The sequence below is a fragment of the Uloborus diversus genome, chromosome 10 (genome assembly GCF_026930045.1).
Source record: "Uloborus diversus isolate 005 chromosome 10, Udiv.v.3.1, whole genome shotgun sequence".
NCBI classification, from domain to species: domain Eukaryota; kingdom Metazoa; phylum Arthropoda; class Arachnida; order Araneae; family Uloboridae; genus Uloborus; species Uloborus diversus.
In genome coordinates this window covers 18,749,547-18,773,112 of record NC_072740.1, presented here as the reverse complement: position 1 = coordinate 18,773,112, position 23,566 = coordinate 18,749,547, and the positions used below count along the sequence as shown (strand labels likewise).

Sequence of the window (23,566 nt, the reverse complement as noted above, 5' to 3'; positions counted from 1 at the left end):
AAAAGCAACAAAACATGAAAGTGGCTTTAGGATTCTGTAATAAATTTATTTTTCCTTTCTCCAAATATAACAATTGATTCGTTACAAATTTTTCAATCCAGACTTGCAATCAGAGCAGAATGAGTTTTAAAAGTTTTATGAAATGAGAGACCGTGGCAACCAAACTGACAAGGTGCCTTAATAAATAAGCTTAAAAAAATAAGGTAGAAAACGTCATTTAAAAAGGGAAACACTGAAGAATTTCAACTGGCTCATTTCACGTCAAATCGCCTAATGCCATGTGTCGTCAGTTCTCATATTTTGTCCATTATTGTTTTACGAATAGATATCTATGAGAGAAGCTCAAATGATTTTTTTTTAATTTTGAATGAAAATTAAGCTACGGAGAGTTTCTCAAAAATTCGATTTTTGATCACTTTTCGGAGACACATTTTTGGTATGAATGTAGAAAAATCTCTCTGATTTCTCTATTTTTCAATCAATTAAACTGCATGAGGTATCAATTTTATGCTAGTACTTTTCTCCTTCAGTGTAAACAATAGAAAGTACTCTGTGAATAGTAGAGTGGTGCCACTCCTCATCTAAAGTCAGTGTTATGCGCAACAGCTGACAATGACCCTCTACTCTTACATTACCAATGTAGTCTTAACTCTAGATTTCTCCGAGTAAGAATTTTTTTGCTGATTGAAGTACATTCAAAAATATTTTTGAAACCTATTTTAAAATTAACAGAAGTCCTGATTTTTTTCCTCTTTTGATACAAAGGAAATATGTTTCATCTGCCATCTTTTTAAAAATGCTCCTTCATCATCGCAAACAGAAGGAATTGAAGGAAACTTTTAATTCGTTCTGCAATCAGAAAAAAAAAATAAAGTAATTTTTAACTGAATTAAGATAGAGTAAATTTGAGAATAAATGCAGTCGGCAAAAGTATGCTTTCCATTTAATGTTTTATAATCGACGAAATCTATGCGTCGATCTACTTTCAAAAGCATTAGAAGAATAATGTGTACTATGACCTAAATATTGTTGCTTGCATTATGAAAGAAATTATAAGCAACTGCTTGTGCTCTAGTATCAGGTACAAAAGCAGGTCGTTTTTAAACTATAATGGCGAAATCATTATTAGTTCAGAGATTTTCATTTAGTTTTGCAATGGTTTCGTTGTTACCTAAATGAACTGGTTCACATTCACTGTCTAAAAAACTGATTTTTTTTTCTTTTTGACTACTTTGATTGAAGAAAATTCTTTTCGGTTGGATTTGCATAATTTTATACTTGGTACGAGTACAAGCAATTGTTTACATTATTTAAATGAAGCAAACAACACAGTTTGTTGCACACACATTTTTCACACATAGTACGTATTATTTTTCTTGCGCTTTGAAAGTGAATCGACACAGCTTTCGACGATTATAAAATGTTAAATAAAAGGCTTGCTTATGCCGACTGTATTTTAAAAAAAAACTCTATTTCTTAATTCAGTTAAAAGTTATCTTCCACGTTTTTTCTTTTTTGCAGAATAACTTAAAGTTTCCTTCAATATCTTTTGTTTGAGCTCTTTAAGAAGATTGTTGATGGAACACATTTGTTTTGTATCAAACGATGAGAAAATCAGAACTTAAGATATTTTAAAATATGCTTCAATCAGTAAAAATAATCTTCCTCAGAGAAATCTGGAGTTGGACTGCATGAGTATAATGTAAGAGTGGAGGTCACGGTGTTAAGTAATACAAACAAGTTCATGTTATGAAACCTTTTCAATAGTAATTATTATTTATTATTATTATTATTTTTGTTTTTTAATGTTGAAAAAAAGGCAAAACAAGGATATTAGAATTGTTTTTAAAACTATTCTTCTTATTATTATTAATATTTAGTATACAATGGAACCTCGATAACTCGACACCCAAGGGGACATGAAAACGTGTCGACTTAAGCGGATGTCAACTTACTGAGGTTCCATAATTTTAACTCCTTAAGAGTTTCTGTATCACTCCCCTACTAATGCTTAACATTCACATTATAAAAATTAGTTCCAAGAATTTTCTTTTCAAAAAAAAAAAAAAAATGAAAAGTACATAATTAAAATTACCAATATCATTTGAATACCTCGTGAGGAATAAATCCATAATTTTTGAAAAGGGATGAAAAAAAAATGGACTAGACAATAGCAATTGGATGTCGACTTCAAGGGGTTCTTGCAAATCCGTGTCAAGTTAGCTAGGCTTTCGCCCATTGAAATTAGCATTGGGCCAACCGTAAGAAAAATAAATGTCGAGTTACGGGGGTTATCGAGTTATCCGCTTGTCGTGAAGTTTCACTGTATTTTCAATCAAAAGATTTTTTTCAAGTCAAGTCTGAAACGAAAGAACGTAGGTTTTTGCGCAATTCTTGTCCAAAGTGAACTATGTTTTAACGATTTACGATTGATACAAATCAATTTTTATTGTTTGCCATTCCAGTATTAATTTTTCTGAAAAGTTTCTGAGCTTTTTTAAACTCAAAAGCGCTTTAAAGTTATAGAAAACTTGTATTTGAAGTACATTTTCGCCAAAACAAACTTATTTTTTTACTTCAAAATAACAAAAAACACCCTTCTAATATTTCGAGCATAGCAAGATAATGATATAATCATACTACAAAAATCATTTATGCAGATATTAGTTGGTACTCCGGAGATATGATTATCGATATTTATCTGTTCGTAAAAAAATAATGGACAAAATCTGAGACATGACGGCACGGCCGACTATTAATTTGGCCGATTTGACGTGGAATGAACCAACTAAATTAATCCATGATTTCCAATTCGATACTGATAACTAGAGTAAAGAAAACCTATCGATGAAACCCGATAGTCAAACATGATTGATCAATACTCTGTTACCCATAGTTCCCACTACTACAAACAGTTCTTTTGCAGGATTTCAAATTTCTTTCTATTGGAATTTATAGTCAGCTGCAAAATTTTACTGGGGGAAATTGTATGAAGTTTGAAATGTACATATCAAAAATTACATTCCGTATTTAAATCAGTTAATCAGATATTGATTTCTTAAAAGAAACTTTTAATCGATGTGGCAAATCCAAAGACGATACGAGAAGTTTTATTAATTCTAGGATAAATGTTTCAAAATGTTTACTGATTTTGAAAGAATATTTAGGTGCTGTCGGGAGTAGAATTAAATGTATACGTTCCTTTCCTTCGTTTAGTTTGATATGAAGATGCGTAATCAATACTATAAATTTTATTTACGGTTTTCCAATACCCCATTTTCATTTTCTGAAATACTTTTTTTTAAATAATTTTGTTTTTCAAACTTGAATCTGATTTTTTTTGTTCAATTTTAAATAAAGTAGCCTTCGTATGATACGTATTTCGAAGAAATATTCCCTCCCAAACAATCCACACTAACGGGATTTGAGAACATTTTGAGATATTGCTGCTTATGCCGAATATGCCTAAATAATCCAGAATCAAAAAGGAATACACAAATTAAGACTCTCTTATAATTGTAAGACTGCAACAGTATCCTATATTACTAGTTTTCCCATTGATTGCTCGAATTAAAACCTTTGAACGAACACGTTTTTTCATGAAATACTCAAATTATTTAAGAGTAGGAACAACATATAATATCATTTCCAAGTGATAAATTCGTATGTGATAAGCAGGGACTAAATATTGCAATTATTGCAGCAGACTTTAATTTTCTATCTCTAGTGTCCGATTGCCGGGTTGTTGTCCCCACTTTCAGGGACCTCCGGAACATGTTTCCAGAACTAAAGTTTTAAAATATGTTATAAAGAACATTTTTCTTACTTTATTATTCTTATTTTATCATATGCGGAAAAACCAATTGTTTCCGAAATAAAAAGCAGTTATTGGAACAAAATATTGTAATCAATTACAAGTCAGGATTTATTATTTTAAAATTCACATTGCGTAAAAGCACCACCTCCTATATAGAAAGCCCTATTATTGGTTTCGTCACGTGACCGAAAGAGACTGACTCAGAGGAAATTTCCCGATGAAAATCGCTTTACTTTATGTATCTTGACACACTAAAGCTATTATTTTGAGAACAGTAGTTCACCAAATATATTAACATTGATCAAAGGAGAAATTAAAAGTTTATTTTCTAAGTCAACGCTCTTTTTTTCTTTAAATTGAGCAGATATATAAGAAAGAACGTAGGGAATAACAAGATTAACTAAAATTTTCAATACGTTGTGTCATATCCGTATGTTATTAGTCATATAATCTTATTAGATTCAAAAAATAATGTCTTAATTATCAATATAACGAAGTAAACATAAATGAAAAATTTAAATTTTAACCATCATAGACTCATATTTAAACAAGAACGACATACTTTAAATTTTCCCATCCACTATCGTAGTAACGCAATGGCTATTACAATAAAGTATTCTAAAAAGTATATAATTGAATATGAAATGCGTTCTGCATAAATATGAAAATATACATGAGAATTATATAAATCATGCGTCACTTTCTGACCCACAAATTAATCAAATGCATATTTTGCGAAACAGAAAGCAATATTAAAAAAAATATCAGTTGTGAGTGAAATATTTTCTTTTTGTTTACTTTCCTTTTTGGCATAAGTTTCATCTTTCACCAATCAATTAAAACAAGTTTTAGCTTTATTCTTAATTTTTCGTGAAGTTAGTAGCTGCATTCTATTAAAATTATTGAAATGACAAAAAATTTAGAGATCAGAATTTCTTTTATGCAAAATGTAAAAAAAAATATCTAAAATGTTAAAGTTCTGTAAATATTTCTTTCATTGCAAAAATGCACTTTGCGAGAAAGAACGAGGATGGCTTGAAAAAGAAAACGAAATTTCTTACCTGTTTTAATGTCGCAAATTACATCCATAATAGATAATTAAATATCAAAGATTTTCATTTAATTTTTATTTTTCATTGTAGCGTAATATTACTAAAATTCTTTTATATTTGCAAAATTAATATAACTATAAAAAGGAGTTTTACTAAATCCAGAGTGAACTCTGCTGTTCAGTAGCATTAGTGAAAAAAAATGGCAAATAATTCGAAACTTAATTTAAGATTGGCTCTCGCGTTAGCGAGTGCTGAGAGCGCTAAACAGCCAAATAAAGATTTAACTAGGCCGTTTTCTAGTAAGTCATCGCTCATTTAAGGTAACCACTGATGAGGCCTTCTTGCAGATAATGATGTTAAAAGACCGTAACTACTTACCACGGAACCAAACGAATAGTGTAATATTATTTTTAAAAAAATAGCAGTTAAAAGAGTAGTGAAACATGTTTCACGACTCTTAAATCATTTGCCCTCGTACCCCTCCCTCCCCGCTATTTGAATATGAGGTCTTAAGAACGGGAGAATTTTAAGAAAAGTCGCCAAATTTAGCGAGAAATGGAAGGTTCTGGAACGTTATTCAGAATATCACGATCTTCGAATATTAACGACGCTAGAGCGGCTGTTAAAGTTGTTCATTCCTAGCTCAAGTTGGCGATTTTTTTTTCCTTTAATGTCCGGCAATTTTAGGACCTTGTATTTCGACATCGACACGGGAGCATGAGTTAAAATCATCAAGAGCATTTCTCACCTTGTTCTTTCAATTGCTGCTTATTAAAAATTTCTCACCTTGTTCTTCCAATTGCGGCTTATTTAAAACAAATATTATTACAGCAAGGTAATAATGAATTATTACGTTACTGTAAGAGTATTCATTATAACGTTATTCCTTATTACAGTAACGTATGGTTCTAACCCTTGGTTAGAATCTTGAGTTATCAAAGCATTTATAAAGATTATTAGTTGTTAGTCATTTATCACTTTTTTTTTTTCCTTTTTAGTAAAGTAGATTAGGAATTTCGCAAAAACAAAAGTTAGTTATGAAACCTTATCATTTACCGAGAATGTTAGAGTTTAGTGAATAAATACAATAAAATTTTAACTTTTTAATTCACTTACTTAGAACACAGCATTCGTAAGGTGCACAATCATCTGAGGTTGTGCATTTTCGTGGCATGTAGCAAAGAGCAACCTATAAAGAAAAAAGAATAACTATTTTTAATAATAATGCAAGTTTAGTTATTCATATATTTTTGAAATTTATGATAACACTCGTAGAGTTTTCAGAAAAAAAATAGGCGAGTAGAAAAAACTTAGATTATGCAACAAGAAAAATTCCACTCATCAGTAACTTTTGTACTTGTACTCGAAATATAATAAAAACTATACAGAGCTGTTCCGGTAGAACACTGACGCAACTTCAAAATGTGTAATTTTACAGTAGAACCAAATATACATGAAACAACCTCATACAATGAAACATAGTTGTATTACTGCCCTGGTGGCTAAAAGTTGAAACACAGTGTTTATCCGTATGGGGTGACCACGTTTGGACCCAGTGACGACAATAATTAATTTTCAATTAATTTTGCAGATTCGTCAATGTTCTCCCAGAACAGCGAAAAACACTTCCAAACGATAAAATCGACGCACCAAGAAGAAGTAGTCAGAATGAAATTTTACATACGGGTGGGCAACACTGATATGAGAAAGTTTTTACAAAATGAAAGCAAAATGATCATTTATAACTGAAAAAATCCCAAATGAATGGAGGTTTTAATACCCTGTTGCGTGAATGCACGAGGGATACATTCAAGCATTGAGGCATAAGCAGTCTCGTATGATATGTCCTACGTCGCGTCGTCTCGTCTCGTACCACAGTTACTATACTAGGCACTATTTGGGAGCGTACAATGGCTTTTTTTCCCACAAGCGTAAAAAAATGTCCTCATTGCCCAAATTCTATTTGGATTCATCCCTAAAGACGAACTGGATCCATTCGCTTTCCGTCCAATCCCGTCGAACTCGACATTATTCCAAGTGGAGACGGCAGTGTGAATATCCTAATAAAGCCTTTGCTTTTCAGCGGCACACCGCACTCACACTTGGAGTGATGCTATGAGTGTTATCGTAAACGAAACATGGTCACCTTTAATATTGATCCACCGCACCATGACATTACGGTACGTTTGTATCATGCTTCAGTCAAATGTGTTGTCACTCATGGCGGAACTCCCAGGAGCCCTTTTTTAACAGGACAATGGTCGATCACACACAGCAAAGGTGTCAGGGGACTTCCTCTTCACCATTATCACCTGCTCTGGCTGCGCGATGCCCTGATTTGTCACAAATCGAGCATATCTGGGATCAGTTGAGACGGTAAATTGGACTGGGTTTGATAGAACTAGTGGTGCGTTTACAGTAACTGTGGTACGGGATGACGTAGGACATTGCAAGAGACTGCTATGCCTCAGTGGTCGACTGTTTCGCCTCGTACAGTCGTGTTTGAGGTGGCTCAACAGGGTACTAAAACCTCTGTTCATTTGGGGTTTTCCCGGTAATAATTGATCATTTTGCTTTCATTTTGTAATCACTTTATTTCTGAATGTTGTCCCCACGTGTGTAAAATTTCGTTTCATTGACAACGGTGCGTCGATTTTTTTAGAGTGCATATTCCTTAATTAAAAAGTTCTGGTGTGGAAAACTCATTGTTTTTAGTTTTAGTGCATCAAAAAGAACTGTTTAACCAATCTGTCATCTAACCAATTTGCCTGAAACTCTTTTTATCTAGACTAGTTTCAAGCAGTCAGAACTTACATCCTGATGGCATTAAGATAGACAGAATTGTTTAGGGGAGCTAGCTGAGAAGCATGTTGAAAGTCCCCGCAAAATACCTTTGTCCCAATTAATTCAAACACTATAGTAATTGATTTATGCATTAATTTTAGGCCATTTAGATACATACTTGGTTTAATATTTGACAAAACAAAATTCAAACCAGTTTTCGAAAATCAAGCAAGTATTCGATTGATGAGAAAAACTCTCAAATTCGAAAGAAAAGGCTCACCAGAACTCAGCCGATGGGAAAAACATTCATACTATTTTGACTGGCACCCCCTCCCACCTCCCGCTCGTGACAATCAGCCACTGACTATTTATTGCGGAACACCGTGGACATCAACAGATGGTAACAACTAGAAACTAGAGAGCATAACACCTTTTCCTTATGTGTGTGTGGCGTAGAATATCAGTTATACTTCTTTTTCTTGGAGTGAGTATCTTGCTCATGGTGCGAGTTCTTTAAGGTTAAGCTCATAAAACCTTAACTATTTGTAAGGACATTTTTCTCGTTTATTGTTACATTAAAATTTTCTTTTGACGTAAGATTGGTTAAAGATTCATTTAGGCCTTTAATGAACTAAAAATACTAATTTGAAGCTTTATTCCGATTTTTCTTTTTTTAGGGGGGGGGGGGGGGTTCTACCCATTGATGAATTATGCTTCCTTCCTCACTAGAGAAATATTAACCAATCACAAATAACGAAATACTTTTTTCATAGACAAACATTTGCTGAACTTGTGGGAAATAAAGCTCGCAACAAGGCATGTAACGGTCAATGAGTTCAGATAAATGTGAGCATTGTTACGTGTATGTAAAGAAGCAGTAAGAAAAATATTTCATGGTGAAGGTTCCTCTAAATGCATATCAGGGCAAGGTCAGATTATATTCTCTTTCTCTACAACGGGGTGCGATATGCCTATGTGACTTACTGCAATACTTCTATAAATCGGGCGCAGGCTTTCAAAAAGAAAAAAAAAAACCTTTAAATGCATAAATACGAGTTAACCCTCTTTTAAAACAATGTTATATCTACAAGTCTGAAGCAATGAAATTTTCTCGAATCCTTTCATTTTGCACTCGAGTGGGTATTGACGATTCATTATTCTTTATGGAAGAGATTGTAGTCGTCGCATCCTACTTCTTCTGTCTGAACGAAATAAATGAATTATAATCGCAATACAGTAGAACTCGGTTATCCGAACTGATTGGGACCGCTGGTGCCTCGGATATCGGGAATCTCGGTTAGTAGAAACTTTGTATAAACACATATCAGGATCGCAATGCTTTAAAACGTGTTAGTTAAAATACAATAGAATATTTTTAAAGGATAAAAACGAACATGAAAAAATAATGCTTTACAGTTTAAAAACAAGAAAAATACTTATACAGGAAAATAACTCTTAGTAAGTTTTAAAACGTCAATCGATGTTTTTACAATGAGAATTTAAAATATAAACAGATGCCTTAAAAAAAAAAACCACAAAATTTCCAGAAAATAATTTAATTTTTTAATTGAAAATTCATTATTTTACTAATTGTACATAATTGTTGTTAAATCTGTTACCATTCTTCGCAAAAGTCCAAATTTCTGGCAATAGCTCTCCAATCACGCAATTTTTTTCAGCAACAAAATTTCTATAGTGTAGTTAGCATCTGTCATCTGCTCTAAATATAGGTCTTTCTTATGTTTCTTAGAAATTAGTTTTTGAGGAAGAGCAGCAGGCAGCACAGGCACAGAAATAAAACACCTCGTCCATTTATGGGCTTACGTATTTAGACAAAAGAAAAAAAAATTCATTATCGGCTCGGTTAACAGAAACCTCGGTTAATCGAAGCTCGGATAATCGAGGTTCTTCTGTAACTTTTTAATTATGTCAGCGATATGTTTTAGCTATACAGATATCGCTGGTTAATATGTTCATTAACTTACTTAAAGTTTGATGAAAGAAGATAAATTTAGAAGGAGAAAAAAAATGAAGGCTTTTTTTGATGAAGGTTATGTAATTTCAAGAAACGTTCGCTTTTTTAAGCCAATCAGAGGCGGCGAGTGGGGCTTATAATTGCAGGGGCCAAATTTTTAGAAAGTTGAAGTTGATTTTAGGCTATCTTGAGTGACTGTGGGGGAGGGGGGGGGGCTTCCAATGTTCTCTCGCGTAAATGTTTCAGTATTGTAGTTTTAAAAACGGCGTTTTAGTAGAGTTTTGTAAGGGGTCTCTGTGGGTCTACGGTAGAAGTTTCGTCTTCTAAGCTGGTGGTCGTGGGTTCGATTCTCGCCGGTGCCCTGGGTGTTATTTCCTTCTCTTGTGTTGTAAATCTTTCCTGTGTGTGTCCGAATGCAAGGCGCTTGGCAGGCAGTCCTCTATGTATGTGAAGCTGTTTAGCTTCTAATTAAATATATAAATAGTAGAGCTTTGTCGACGGTTTGGGGAACGGAGAGGAGTTTCCAGAGTTGTCCCAATAACATTTTTTTAAAAATAAAATCTAATTAATAGCAATAAAAACGAAGAAGTTTGGATTGTTTTTGGTAATGTAAAGGTAAGCACGTCCCGGATAAAAAATCTTAAACTGATGTCTTAAAGACGCAAGTTAAAACCATCTTTGGCAAACTTAGAGCAAGGGGTTTGCTCCCAGATATTTTGCAAAGTTTAAACCTTTTTTAAACGTCTTTTAAAACGTAATTTCAGACTTAGCTTTTATTGACTTAAGGGGGTTTGGGACACATTTTGAAAAATATTTTATTAAATAATTTAAAATTTTGAAATTTTTTGCACTGATTCACCATCTATTCAATAAGAAATATCATAACATAAATATTAAACAAAATGTTTTTTTATTTAAATTTAATTTTTTTTAAATGGGGTCGCTTTAAAGTGCTATAACTCAAAATATTCTTGGTCAATTTTCAATTTTTTTTTTCAAACCATTATGCACAAATATCAAAGCTTTAATTTTTATTTGGCGATTTTGAAAATATTAATTCAATGAAAAGAAAAAAATATTTGAAGAAAAATTTCAGTAAATTCGAAGGGGTTTTTTTTTTTTTTTTTTTTTTGCAAAAATCATATTTTTTGCAGTATACGTTTTTTTTTTTAAATTCGCCGAATGAAAATTAAAGTAAACTGTTTGAAAAAGATATGCTCCAAATTTTATTACTTTATCGGTTCCTGACTTATAAGAGTTTGAATGCAAGAAATCGGGACAAATTGCATCATGAAGAAAAACGCGTTTAAAGTTTTAAAGTTAAATGCAATTTTAGTTATATGCATGCAACAAAACTAATTATATCTTTCGTTCTAATGAAGGTTGAAACAAGATTCAAATGTCCTTTTAAGCAGAGGAAAACGGAGTAGTTTTTAAAATGATTTTTAAAAAAAAAATCAAACTTTGACGATTTTTATGTCTCCTTATGGAGGAACAAAGTAGTTCAATGGTTCTCCCAGTTTTTTTTTTTTTTTTTTTTTTTTTTTTTTTTTTTTGAGCTGATGAAATCCTAAGAGCTCAGTCTTGAACTTCCTTTGGGAACTTCAGAAAAAGATCTCCGGATTTTTTTTTTTTTTAACTTGAAGTCTTAAAAACGCGGTTTTACGCCAGCTAAGAGGATTCTCTTCCTGATTTTTTTTCTCAAATTGGAGTCTTTATAGCGCAAATTTAGGTCATCTTTGAATTTAAAGGAAAGAGGGAGTGCGCTTGGGGATTTTCATCAGGAAAATATTCAAAATTGAAGTTTTAAAGCTGAAATTTTAAACAGTATTTGGTGTGTTCGGGAAATCTCATCCAGAATGTTTTGAATTTAAATCTTAATATTGAGGCAATATTTGATGATGAAAAAAGTGCGGGGGCAGTTGCAGTAAAATATAGCCATCGTATCAAGAACAAACACCAGTTAATGTTGCATTTGCTCTAAAAATATTTGAACTTAACTTTTTGACAAAATATTCGCATCGATTGAGTCACTAGGGTTTGACGTGTGAAGATCCGTCAACCTAAAGAATTTTTTTTTTCTTTTGAAACAAGCAAAAAAGAAAAAGAAAAGCTCATTCTACTCTCTATACTACTGTTTAGGTAAATTATTTCTTCAAAATATATTTATGCAATAATTGCTTAACATACCAAACAACGGTAATCATAAATATTTTAAAATTGTTTTTCTTCTAGAAAGAGAAAATTCTAACCTGAAAGAGTAGTGAAAAAGCAAACAGTAGTATTATTCTCTTCATGATGAAAAGTTTTGTTCCGCACACCACCTATAACAAATATTTCAGTAAAAGCAAATAAATTTTTACAGCAAAAAAAATGTAATAAATTCATTAAGTGTTCTTAAATGGTATGGAATGTAAAACTGCATATGCTTCAAGAATGACATTTGTCAGCCATGAGCCTGATATTAGGGTCACGCATAAAGCATTCTTGTTAAAAATGTAAGAATGTTGAAGCTACACGTACTAATGAAAGGAAAGATAGTACGCGTTTGCGTAGACGCACTAAAGTGGTGTGGCTCAAAATCGAATCATTAAAATATGTAATCCACTCACAAAAATGTCTCACGTTCAAGAGATTAAACGTATTTGGGGCTTGATTATAGGGTTTGAACGGGTGAGCCTTTTAAGAATTTTTTTTAAAGGAAATGAAGATTTTTGTGCTGAAGAACATCGTTCTTGTTTCCTTTAAGCGTGAAATGTTTCTTTCTGATCGGAATTTAAATATACTCATTTTTAACGGTACGACTGAATCCGTTCAAGTCAACTGGATAAGGTTAATTACCGAACTAAAATTAACAGCAGAAAAAAATAAATTCTAAATTCTCTACTTTATCATATCAATATTCAAAAAAAAAAGCGCTTTAGACAGAAATATGAATCTTTAAAGATGGTTTTCCTCAAAGTATTATTTGTAACACATCTTTATCTACTAAGCTGTATAATTTACTTCTATTTCGACAAGCTGAACTTCTTATGTACAGAAATAATCCAAAAGAGTTGATTAAGTCGTACTATTTTTTCTCTACTAAATATTAAAAGGAATAATATTCAAATGTCATTTCCATATGAGACTGTTAGTAGCCAGCATTTTAAAGCACAAATCTGCAAAGGAAATTTTCAGACACGTTTATAAAATATGAAGCGCTGTTTGTACCCAAGAAATCTTGGAAAAACTCTTTAAGGATATCCTTGGCTTAAAATAAAACCTTTACTTTTTGTACTCCCTAAATATTTTGAACACTTTTTCGCAACTTCAGTCAAAATATTTTATTTAAACTGTAAAATAATCTCTTCCAATAAACATATTGTCAAAAACGAATAAAATTAAGTGCACTCATAAATTAAAAAAGTTATTTGCGAAATATTCATAAATTATTTTTAAGTCTTTCTTTCGTAAGACATTTTTCTGAAGAAACAAATCAAGAAGCAAAATAAGGCAGTTAAAACTCTTTAAAAGCCTACATAATTGACCATTCTTTAGCGTAACTGAATACTGCTTAAAATGACGATTCAAATTCAATGCTTTTTGAGTTCATTCAATGTGTGTTACGAACACAAGTTGCAAGTTAGTTTTTCAAAGAGTAAACTCAATGTGCAGAAATTCTATGCTTATGACAAAATATCGTAAATCTTCCTTAGGTAGATGCATTTTCCCCGCTTTTTCATTCATTCAGGCGTTATTTGCGTCACCATACTTAGTTTTAAAATTAATTTTATCCCACATCACATGTTCTAATATTGAATCAGTATGATTTTCTGTTTAAGGATAGTCTTCCGTTTCCAGGATTTGAATTTCAATTTAAAATATTCATTTTTAACATAAATTGCCTTTTAAACTTCTTTTACGTTTTCGCATTAGACCGCTTTTTTATTATCATAAAAAAAGTATTTTAATATCTTAAAATAATAAGCACTTTCACAATATCAAACTCTTAAAAAAGAAAACGGCAAATTGTAATTTACTTTCACTTACATTATGTAGCGTTCATAATTATTTATTTCAAGAAAATATATAAGTAAACAATTACAAGCGTCATCTGTGTACAGCCATAGTTGCAGATAATGTACGAACAAAATTCCACTCATTCAGATTATGCCTTATTGAAACTACAACTTTTAACTCAAAAATTGGTCTTTGTATTACGAGCTTGGATTATCAAAAAATATTTAAGGAACCGGTTTGTACTCAGTTTTAACGAGTGGTTTGTAACTTTCTAACTTTATGAAAGCGTAAAACTATTCCCTTCCCTTCATTTTAATGACCTGAATAATGTGCCACCAAGTGCCAAATTGCTTTGTTTACTTTCACTATCAGTTCTCGCTGAATTCACTAAAGGAGAAACTAGGAAGACTTGACCAATTTTTGGTTTTTTATTTTCCATTTTTTTTTAGAAAAGTTAGAACGAAATAAAGATTATATATATATATATATATATATATATATATATATATATATATATATATATATATATATATATATATATATATATATATATATATATATATATATATAGCTTGTTAATTTTCACATTGTTACGGGTAAAAATAATAGCATAAATCTAAGTAGAATTGGTACAAAAAATTATATTCCTCAAGTCTAAATATAGGTCAAGTGTCCCTATATCTAGAGAGACTTGACCCAACGCTTAGGGAGACATGACCCCTTTCATGAACGTAAGAAGACTCATAGCTACTGAAATCAAAAACGCAGGTTTGATGGTGTTTTTTGTTTTAATAAGTGATACTTGAAGTGAATGTGCAAAATGTTCACTCTTTAGGTGAAGTGTTCCTTTTTTTTTAAATTAATCTTACTCCACATCAGCAGAACAGCAGAAGTTGAACTTTATCATATCAGACCCAAACAATGTTTCAGTTATTTCATTGAGAAACAAATCATTGAGCTTAAATATTATTAGTATTTTAATTAATCGTCAAATCAAAACAATTTATTCGACCAAAATATTATACATTTTAGTTATTCATTTAGTAAAAACAAAAACAGGTCTTCATATTCGCAATATTAGAGTTATTACTTAAATCAAATAAAAGCATTAAGCCTAAATCACAATATTTTAGCTATTCATTAACAAAAATTCCTTGAAGAAACATCAAATTAAACAAAAACACCAAATTCGTATTTGGGTCTACCTTGTTTAGCTCGGGTCAAAGTTCCCTAGGTAGCTTTCTTTTGTTCACCTAAAATTTTTAGCAACTTAGATTAAAAATATATGAAACTTCTGAATATCAATATATAGCTAGAAAAATGATTAAAACATGTATACTTTGAAAATTCATTTCTTTCAAAACTGGAGGTTAAAATTCAACAAATTCCAAAACGTTCAAACTTGACTTGTAAGGTGCAGTATCATTTAATTCAGAATTTCTTGAAAACCACTGATAATTCTTAAATGACTTCGTCTTGCAAAATACTGTTGTGTGATTGGTCAAGCAATAATATAATTAAAACTTTCTTAAATATCCTTTTCATGGAATGAACCGCCCCAAGGGTCAAGTCTCCCTAGTTTCCCCCCTAGTGATGAATATAAAATGTTATGCAATATAGACGAAATGTGTAATGACTAAGGAAGTTAAAGTTTGACATTTTATTTTTAAGCACGCAAGCTCTGTGACGGAAAGTATCATAAGGGGATCCCAGATAGTAAGGTTTTTTTTTCCAAACATATAAATTTTTAACAAGTTTTTGTTTTTAATCAACTTCCCCCGTCTTGTTTAGCTACTCAGGTAACGAACATCTTTTTAATATCTAATGTGTAAATTTTCAATCCCATACAGATAAAAGTCAATTGCTTCCAACCTAAAAAATATCTGGAAATGACATTTTGAATATCAGCAAAAATTTGTAAACTAGAGTGAAAAAAGGTAGTTGAGATAATGAAGTTAAATACATCACTGAGTAAGGCTAAAAGCTTGTTTTTAAAAAACGACACCACTTTTCAGTCACCCAAATTGGCTTATCATTTCGAAAGCTTGACTAATGTCTGAATTAGCACTAAGGTACAAGAATGAGTTCGAAAATAAGCGATAGAATAATTGTTTTTAATTTTTCTGCCCTATGTTTTAAAATTACATGAAGGTATTCAGCGGAAATCGTCAATGTGTTCAGATCACATTCAGTTAAAAGAAATATTGTCCACGTTTCAAAAAATTTTAAGTCAAGAATCTTACTCTAGTAAGTTTGAAAGTGTCTTATTCAAAGTAATCCTTAAAAGTGTTTCTTAGAAGTGATTTCATTAGGGACCGAGCCGATACGTTTGGGAGACTTCCTCCCTCCCTCCTACGTCGAGTTCATCGACAGAAAGAAACGAGAATTTCAAAGCTAGAAACATTATTTTATAAATAACTGGTATGAGGTCTGCAGTACATTATTTAGTTAATAACTGGAATACAACAATTATCAAGTACAAGAACTGCATCAGATATGTTTGTTCTCTGCTTTGAATTTTGTTCAAGTCTGGTGAATGATTAGTACTCTGAATCGTTGGGAGTGTCAAAGCATGTTTATCATAAATTCGACTCTGGGTTGTCCGAACTATCCTTTTACTTTTAGTAGTCTTTTTTTGGTATTTCACAAATGAAGTTGCAACACTTGCTCTCTATTTTATAGCAATTATTAGATTACAAAAATCAAAATAAGGAAATGTAACTCCCCCCTTTGTGATACTTGCCAAAAAATCGAAAATTCTGATCATATTATTTGGAATTGCGATAAAAACAAGGATCAAAGAACAGTTATTCTAAATCTTTTATCCACTAACGGCTTTAATTCTTCTGATATTTTTAGCCAAGATGCCATGAAAATCCCAAACCTTGGGAGCAGGGGCGGCATTTCACCATTTTATTTGGGGGGTCGAGTTTTTTAAATATGTATAACCCAAAGCGAAACCAAACACACATTAGCTAACAAGAAGTTGTCATAAAATCGGTTTAGTATGAATAAAATTAGTGTTTAGAAACAAAATTTTGATTCATTGACTAAAAAGTTATCATACAAAACATCTCGCTACTAAAGTTTTTATACCTTTTGGAAAAGTTATAATGCATGATTTTTGGAATTCGGAAGAGCGGGGAATCGTGTTACTAATCTATCAGTGCCCAATGTCGTGCTGTTTTGCCAGTTCAGCTAAATAGAAAAGGTATTTTTTTCCCCTTTGTGCTTCGAAAATATTTCTCTAACCTCCTGAGACACACAAAAAAAAAAAAAAAATCTTTCTCTACTAGCTAAACCGATTGTAATAGTTAAAAAATAATTGAAGTAACACGAAGTTATATATAAAAACACTTTTTATATCTTGCTCTTCAAAATCACCCATGCTACTTCAAAAACTGTGAGGGGCTTAAACTTTTCATCATTGAATAATCTAGTCATGTTGGTGCTCGCAGCTTCAATGAGATATCATCTGCCTCCAGCTCTGTTATTCACTATTCCAGACTGATGAGCCCATAATAAGGACAAAACTGCAGTCTCTGGATGTGAAAACCATTCTGTCGGTATATTACTTGTAATTGTTCTTTCCTCATGCTAAAAATTTTACTCACAGTTGAAACATTTTATTTCTCGTTTTCAAAACCCAATCCAAATAACCATAATCCCAGCCAACCATACAGAAAAATAATTATCATCAAATTTTGTGTTAATTTCATTCGAAACTGAATCATACAAAATATTCAAAAATGAATGTTCACATCATCATGTGGATTTGTCACTTTTTTTTTTTTTTTTTTTTGCACCTCTTTAAAATTGTCTACGAGGAAGAATTTTTTTTTTGAAAAATTTCATGATTGATTGAAATGTACACACAGATCAATTGTAGATTGAACTGTGGTTTGAAGACATAGATTTTGATAGAGTAAAGCATTTTTCAAAAACCTTCTCCCGATGCAAACAAATTGGATAAAAATTCAAACGAAGTCATACATGCTAAAGGGCATGAGCTTTTTCACTATTGAAAGAATCGTTTTGCATTAATTCTTCCAGTCGTCAAATCACTGCTTTGAAGTTATAGAGAAATGGTTTTATCGTTTTAACTCTTGAAGAATATCTTGTGTCACTCCGCGATTGCATAATTATAGAGCCCCATAAAAGGTATTTGGTTAATATGTCTTTTTTTTTTGTAATAATCACATGCATTTTGAAGAAGTTTCTATGAAAGCATTATAGTGTATTGAGCAGCTGAAACGTGTTTCTAGCAGAAGAAAGCAATGAACACTCATTAAATAAATATACACTTAAAAAATGAACGTAAAAGTGAATGTAAAATATCAAGGAATTTTCTTGTGAAAACCATGCTGCCACACCACTTTTCACGAGCCTCTCGTATTGGACATACCATCGTAACACTGGGCACACAAGTGTGAAATATTTAGCCTATATAAGGCAATGTCGTCTTTAATTAAAATTAACCATGGTTTTCTATCAGTTTTCTATGTTCTGAAAAAGCCGAAAATACTTCATGAATTTCTAAGTCATCATCCAAATAACGAAAAACACTTCTTCTAGTCTGAGAATGTGTCGAGTTTCATCAAATAGTTGCTTAGAACCAGCGAGATTTCCTTTAGTGAACATTTATTTTCGACTTACATAAATTGAATTCACCCATTTTCTATCATTCTGCTCAAAAAATTTGGGGGTGCAACCGCCCCCTCTTGACCCCCCCTATTTGCCGCCTCTGCTTGGGAGAAGCATCCTGGCCTTGTTCTGATGTTATCTTGTCTGGGAGCTCCTTTTATCCACGACAAAAGAGAGTCTCCTACATTACATAGTTTCCTTTCCTTCATTTCTGAGATTTTATATATATATATATATATATATATATATATATATATGCATAATTATAACAAAATGTTTCCTAATCCCAATATATTTAATGAATTTTTACTAATGTATGTAATGGAGGCAAAGCGCTACGTACGCAGCCCTCATCATTATATGTTATGGGTACTAAATCCGTGAAGAAGAAGATTACAAAAAGATTCCATCATCTTCAATGAAATGCAAAACTAAATGCCACTTCTCAGTGGTTTATCCTTTTCCTGTTTAAAATAAATCCAATAAATTGCATCAGCTGATTGAGGAAAATTCATGTTAGGTTTTAGCTTGTTGAATCAAGATGGAGCTTGATACAAAAATATTTTGTAGGCATTTGGAAGACTTCGAGTTCTTTGAAATTTTAACTTTTATCAAGAAGTTCACAGTAGCATATGACACAGCCGAGCTAGGGATAAAACGTATGGAAGACCTCAGTCACTCGAAGCTCAAAAATGGAAAGCAAACTCAAAATCTACTTCAGCGTTCCGAAGAAGGTAGTATGGAAATAAAAGTTATTGAATTAAGAAGTTAAACTAAAATAAAATTTAAAGAAATTAAAACTATGACATGACATAACTTGACATTCACTGGAATATTTAAGCGTTTTTTGGGCAGTTAAATGGTGGGAATATTTAACTTTTCAATTTTAATTATACCTGTTAAATTGTAAACAAATTTTTATACTTTTACTCATTGCTTTATTTTCATTGTATTACTACGCACCAAACAATTTTACCATACTGCAGTATTTTTTCATATAATTCTTGAACATTTCAAAGAATTTTAACTGTGTAGTTGCGAACATAAAATAACTGCCATATGGTGACTTCAAAATGCAACAACTCAGAACCTTTACAAATTTTAATTTTATGATTTATTTTCTGACGTCATACATGGCGAAAAATACGGTTAATACTCGTTTGCTTTTACATTCTAAGTAAGGGAAAGGGAAGGGGGGAAGGGGGGGGGGCACATGGGAACAATATAGTATAACATTGAATTCTTAAAGTATTAAGTTACAAATAAATTTTAAAATAATAATAGAAATAAATATTTAATAATAATATCAATTAACAATAAATTTACAAACTGATTGCAGAGAAAAAATTATTGTAAATATTTACACATTTTTAATAATAAATACCCTACACTAATATTAATAGTACGTAGAGGATATGGGAACTGTTCACATGTGCCAATAAATGTTGTATTCACAAGTGCCCTATCTACTTCAGAAGTTACTTGCAAAAATAAAGAATTCTCGATTAAATAATAATAATTAAAAAAAACATTGTCATAAATTTACTTGAATGTTCATATGAGTCAGTGAGAGGCAAAGGGATGTAAGTGGCAAAATTAAAAATTTGGAGATAATCAGTACACATGGTATGTGAACCTCTCCTTTGTCTTGGGGCAAGAGATGGTACTAGTAGCCCTGGTAGTTGCTGCTATACAGCATGATTTAGAAAAAAAAATCAATGAAAGCCTACCTAGGATGTTATCCTTAAACGCGTTTTACTCAAAACTTAGAAAATGTCCACTTACATCCCTTTGTTTCTCACTGTTCCATATAATGGTTTGCAATAATTAAGCTTTAACTGATTAGTTAGCTTAAAATATGTTTTTACGTAAAGAGGACAGTGACAAAATTACATCGTCATCTGCTAAAACAAGACGCTGTCATCACAGGAGCATAAATTGGCTCCTTGTTCTGAAAGTTTGGCTGAGAAGTATAGGACTAGTACTGCCATTACTTGAGAATTTTTAAAGATTTTTTGCTCGACGTAATCCTAGTAAAACATACCTCGTTCACATGTGCCCCGTGCTCACATGGACCCCCTTTCCCCTACGCATGTCTTATAACTTACTAATAATCAATTTAAGAAAAATCAAAGCCTTAATTTTTTTTCCCCATTTTTGATCCTTTTTCGAATTTTAGGGCTTAACATGCAAACTTAAAGATCAACCAAATAGAGAGATAAAATGTTGAAATTTCATATAATATTTATTATGAAAAAAAAAAAAAAATGCCGAACTTCAATATATTTATTTTACAAAAATCATTATCTTCTCTTTTACAGTAAGTTCTTTTTTTACGTTCAAGTAAATAGCAGTTTCTCAAATCAACATGCAGTTGTAACATTTAGTCATTGACGTCTTCAAGTACCATAAAAGTTATTATCTAGTTGCTGCGTGAAGAATCATTTCAAAAATTTGCAACAGCACATCAAGTAAAGCACATCAAGACTTTCATTAACCAGTTTAAAATGTTTTGATCCTCTCCTGCATGTATTAACAAATTCAACTTGATTTTTCCGAAACAATCCGTTTGAGCAAAGCTACGATGGATTTGCCAATGTATACTTCCAAGAGGGAGAGGTAATCATTAGCATAAATAAACTGTTTGTGAGAAAAATACAGATAAAAATATGAATAAGTTAGTGAATCCGGGGAATCGCAAGCTTACAGTAGTTTGATATACCATTAAAGCAGCGAAATTATTTTATAAAGATTTGAAAAAGGAAAAATATTTTTAATAAATGTAAGCGACAGCGAAGGATGGGGAACTTTTAAAGCGTTAAAAAAACTTTTGTTTTGAGATAAATATTTAAAAAAAAAAACATTTTTGCATTTATGGAAATATTTTATTTCACGAAGTCGATATTTATCTGATATTAAAGAAATATTAATATATAATTGTCATCTTTTGTTTTTTGACTAATTGTTGCAAACTTAACACTTGAAAAACTCACTATTCGAAACGATAATATTTACATGCAGCATAGTTTACAAGAGAGAGTAACAAGTTTGCTTTTCAAATTTATGTAAAGAATTTCAACAGTAGCAACTCAAAGATGCAAGATTTTTTTAAGTTTCAGATTGCTGAGATTTGTAATTGCATTTAATAATTCAGACCAAAATCTCCAATTTGAAACTTGACACTGATGAAAATCTTGCCTGCAAGGCATTAAATATTTTTGGACTTATTTAACTTTGGAAAACTGTTTTGGTACTTCCGTTCGGGCTACTCCCACGTGCTTAATTACTTTGCATAAATCCACTTATACAATCTGAAACTTTATTTTAAATCAAATATTGTACAAAAAAAATTGCTTGATATGAATTTTGATATTTTTTACGTAGAGCCTTAAAAATGGAAGCAATGAATACATTTTGCTTGAAATAACGGAATGGTTAGATATATATTTATTTCATATAAAAATATTAAATTCTACACGTTTATTCAATAATCCCCTCCCTCTTTTTTTTACCCAGCTCTTAAAAAGCTTATTTTTTCTACTCCATAAACATTAAAGTTTCTTCTAAACATTTACAAAACGAAGAAAAACATGTGTTTCTTTTCAAATTAAAACCATGCTTAACATACAAAATAGAACTTAGTAATGAAAATACGTAACAACTGGTTTTCATCAAAGTAACTTTCATAACATAAAAAGAAAAAACAGAACTTCGAAAATTCTACAAAAAATCAGCTGGAACTTACCACGTAACACAATATAGTGCACAAAATTTTGTAGAAGAGTTCACTGTAGAATAAGTAACATAAATGCTTGGGTTTAAGAAAACGAAATTTTACTGCCCAACGTCGAATCCTGTGTTGGATGGCTTGCGATTGGTATAACTGGATGGTTCCGGGAAACAGATGTTAGTCTTCTGTTCACCAATTGAATCTTGAGTCTTAGACAATACCCTGTCTAAATTAAAAAGAATATAAGTGTGTTCCTAAAAGAAAGTTATAAATAATTTATTCCCAAGCATGACGTCGGCCACAAGTCTCAAAGCATTGTTTTCTTGACGTCCTTCTTACAGTGCCTTGGTGAAAGGTCTTTGGTGTCTCCTGGAAGTTGATGACAAGCAATTGTCGCGTGAAGTCAGGGTTTTATGATAGCTTTATGTTTGTTTCAAGCTCATAATGGTGAGTTAGATAGATTTACGGTGGCTTCGTGATTCCTCTACGTTCTTAATAGATTTGAACAGTGAAGAATTCGTTTTATGTTACATGTTTCCTTATCACATAATGTTTTACAACAATCATTTCAATTAGAAACATTTTCGTAGTTTTTATGAATCAAGTTTTTGGACTTCATCCTATTTAGTATGTGTTTAGAAATACATAGCGAGTAATTTGAAAGTTTTATACCTAAAATAAACTGTAACGGAAATATGAGAGAAAAATTTGCAAATTGTGTGCGTGATATGATTGCAAACTTTTTTTATAGAAGACATCAGCCTCTGCTTTCGCAAGTTCTTTATGTTAAGACTTTTCACGTTTTATAGAAGTGATTACTTAATAAATTTTAAGTTTCATTTCTTCTTACGAGTAATTTCAGTTGACTTTTGAAACTGGTTGGAATAGTTGAACAAAGTTGGTTTAATTTCTTCCGGTACTTTGAAACTATTGTGTATAAGTTACAGCTAATCTTGATTACGTAACTTTAAGGCATACCTAGTATTTTGCAGTTCGGAGTTCAAGATAGGTCAAAATTACTGAAAATAATCTTAGCTTTCCTTATTCCATACTATATACTGCATAAAGAGGTACGACGCACACCATTCTATGATCTTGAAACCACAACTTCTGACTTGAATCTTCGCAATCAGTTATTAAGTTTTTGCAATACTTTTTTTTTTTTTTGGTTCGGTACTAAAAGTTTTTAAAATATACTTGTTGTATAATTTTGCAATAACATATATTACTTTGTTGCATAATTTTGAAAATTATAAAAAATACAATTTCTGCTCACCTGAATGAAAGAATTGCACCCACCAATGTGTACTGCTTTTCTTAGTCCGAAATGCGATCTGCGAATGAAACGTACTACAGAAATAGAAATACATAAAATATCAGTAATTCTGTAAAAGATCAAAAGTAATACTAATTTATTATTACTAATTAGTACTAATTTATTATCAGAGCTTTAGTTATTAAGCACTTATCTTGGCTTATTAGCTATGCATGAGCGTTGAGAGTTAAATTAATCGCGAAAACTAACAATGTGCAAGTTATTGCTCTTATTTTGATGATAGAGC

At 31.5% G+C, this 23,566-nt stretch overlaps 1 protein-coding gene across 1 annotated transcript in view; it reads right to left on the bottom strand.

The window, feature by feature from the left end:
* LOC129231350 (astakine-like) overlaps positions 1 to 23,338 on the bottom strand; it is a 43,881-nt gene extending 20,543 nt beyond the window's left edge. The window contains exons 1-3 of the mRNA XM_054865642.1: positions 23,281 to 23,338; positions 11,881 to 11,952; positions 5,986 to 6,058 (exon numbers count right to left, since the gene is read on the bottom strand). Coding sequence (XP_054721617.1) covers positions 5,986 to 6,058; positions 11,881 to 11,925 — 118 coding nt within the window. The 5' untranslated portion in view covers positions 11,926 to 11,952; positions 23,281 to 23,338. The remainder of the gene's footprint in view (positions 1 to 5,985; positions 6,059 to 11,880; positions 11,953 to 23,280) is intronic.
* Positions 23,339 to 23,566: the final 228 nt, after the last annotated feature.